A 2,287-nucleotide genomic window follows, 5' to 3' on the forward strand; every position below is an offset into this window, starting at 1 on the left:
AGCAAATATGAAGCTCTAGAATCATTAGCTCATATTGAATACGAATAATCATTATAGCAAATATGAAGCTCTACCTAGGTTGAACTTGAAGTTTGAAGTTTCCATTCATCAAATTAGATGAGTTCAGCTAAACTATATATCTTATTAACAGTTCTACCAATGTGAGGTCAAGTTTGTAGATTTTTGAAAATTGCAAGAATGAAAGATTTTTATATAATATTAATAATAGCATCCTATCTACTCATTTACAAGCAGATACAAGAAAAGAAAAATATCACATTCTTATATGCTAAGTAGTCAAACTCATTCATACCAACTTACTGATAAAGTAATTAAATACAATCTCAAAAGGACTAAAGTAGCAACACTAGCAAACAAAACAAAATAAAAGATCATCCCTACCTGCTCATACAATTAGCATTTACAGCTAAAGTAGGACTTTTTCATTAATAGATAATGTTTCTAAAGAGGGTGAGATCCACATCAAGGCATCTTTCAAGTCTGACATATTCTTTGGCTTACAAGTAGTATTAACTCTAAGATGCTTCCAATTAAGCAAGGGAGAACGACATATTCTTTTGAAATTATCTGACAAGATGAGATCCTACATGTATTTATAGATTTAAGAAAACGAATAAACATATCAAAGTCAGTTACATGGACTATTAATACAAACTTGAAATACAACCACATAATAAAACAAGAGAAATAATGAAATAAAAAAGAAGACAAGGAATGAACATACCTTTTCTGAGTGCACATGCAGAATTACAATATTCCAAGAGCAATTGAGATTTAGAAGAAAAATCATTATACTATTAAACCAATTTGAGTCGTAGTTCTCATGTAGATTACGGATCAAGAATATTCCATTCAATGAATGAGATGACTCCATTGCTATGGTAAAGTTAATATTACCTTCATAACAAAAGGATGTTAATTTTGGAGCTGATTCAATAATAACATTCATTCCATGATCATATTTAGCATTCCCATTCTTTAAATTGAAACTTTTCAACTGTTGATTCGAGATTTTAATACGCTCACACTGCTCCAACTTCAATTTATAGTAGTCCTTCAAAGTCAAGTTCTCAAGTAGGGGAAGGTTAGAAATAATATACTCTAATGATGACATGTTCTCAATACAGTCATTATCATTAAAAGTTAGGGAGAGATTCCTAATTGCCTTGCATGCAGAAAGACTTGAGTTTTTAAAGATAAATCCACTTAGCTCCAAAGACTCAAGATTTATGGCTTCAACTTGAAGAGGTACTACATTTTCTAAATTGTCAATTTTTATAAACTTGAGGCTTGAACTTTGTAAACGAAGCTGATCATCAGCAGAACTTAAGTTGAGACTCGAATCTATGAGCAATTTCTCAAGGGAAGGGCAACCCAACAAAAACTTAAATAGCCCATCACCCAAGTCATAATCATCAAAGTAACAGAATTTCAGTGACAAAGTTTTCAATGCAGGAAGTTTAATTGAACTAGTACCCAAATCTAACCCCTCCAACTCCAAAATAGTCAGATCTATAGAGTTGACTACTGTTTTAGGTAACAAGTAATAGTAACCATCCTCCGGAGAAAAATTCAAGCGAAGATTTATTTCCTTTACTTTATTCTTAACTGCAAAAGCTAACCATTCATCTAGGAGGGCAGAATTGCTTGTTTGATAGAAATAACCCATCTCAAGCTTAAAACTTGTAATGACTGAATCGTCCATGTAATACATACCCTTCTTTCGATGTGCCAAACAGTTTTCCACATAGTTGTAGAAATCCCATGACCAATGAAAATTAGTATCGGAGAAAGAAAGTGTGGGCACAAGATGCCACATGAGTTTCCAACGCTTTGAAAGGAGGCATGTCTGAGTAGCATCCTCCGTGGGGAGAAACGACAGAATGTGACCGATAACTGTATTCGGTAGTTTCGAAATTCTATCCTCAGCCATTGGTGTCAATTTAACTCTTTTTTTCGCCGGACGACCCCTATTCTTTTCCCAACCCGTTACAGCCATAACTTAAAAACAACACAAATTGGATTGTGGCCTGTATCAAGAAACAGCAAAAGAAACGAAAATAAAGTCAGTGATCAAGTAATTTGCTTTGATTCATGTAAAACTAGATGCTGAATTTTAAAGAGAAAAATAAATTTCGTTCGTCCTTACTTGTTGCTGCAGAATTTTTCTCTTGACTCAAAGGATTGAGGGCTTGGCAATTGGGGAGGGTTTCACGAAAGAGAGGATGAGAAAGTGAGAGAATTGATGGTGAAACAGATATGAGTG

At 33.7% G+C, this 2,287-nt stretch overlaps 1 protein-coding gene across 1 annotated transcript; it reads right to left on the bottom strand.

Annotated features, from left to right (window-relative positions):
* Positions 1-427: 427 nt before the first annotated feature.
* Positions 428-1,975, bottom strand: LOC133795578 (F-box/LRR-repeat protein At3g26922-like). The gene is made up of 2 exons (XM_062233032.1): positions 746-1,975; positions 428-604 (listed from the first exon to the last, which is right to left on the bottom strand). Exons 1-2 carry the CDS (start codon positions 1,952-1,954, stop codon positions 428-430), a joined length of 1,386 nt encoding a protein of 461 aa, XP_062089016.1. The 5' UTR covers positions 1,955-1,975.
* Between the last annotated feature and the right edge of the window lie 312 nt (positions 1,976-2,287).

The sequence above is a fragment of the Humulus lupulus genome, chromosome 8, assembly GCF_963169125.1.
Source record: "Humulus lupulus chromosome 8, drHumLupu1.1, whole genome shotgun sequence".
NCBI classification, from domain to species: Eukaryota; Viridiplantae; Streptophyta; class Magnoliopsida; order Rosales; family Cannabaceae; genus Humulus; species Humulus lupulus.

Excerpts from the sequence above, each read along its gene's own strand:
- LOC133795578 (XM_062233032.1), bottom strand. The coding sequence starts at position 1,954 with ATGGCTGAGGATAGAATTTCGAAACTACCGAATACAGTTATCGGTCAC. Across the intron at positions 605-745 it reads TGCATGTGCACTCAGAAAAG|GATCTCATCTTGTCAGATAA; the intron begins GTATGTTCATTC and ends AAATACATGTAG.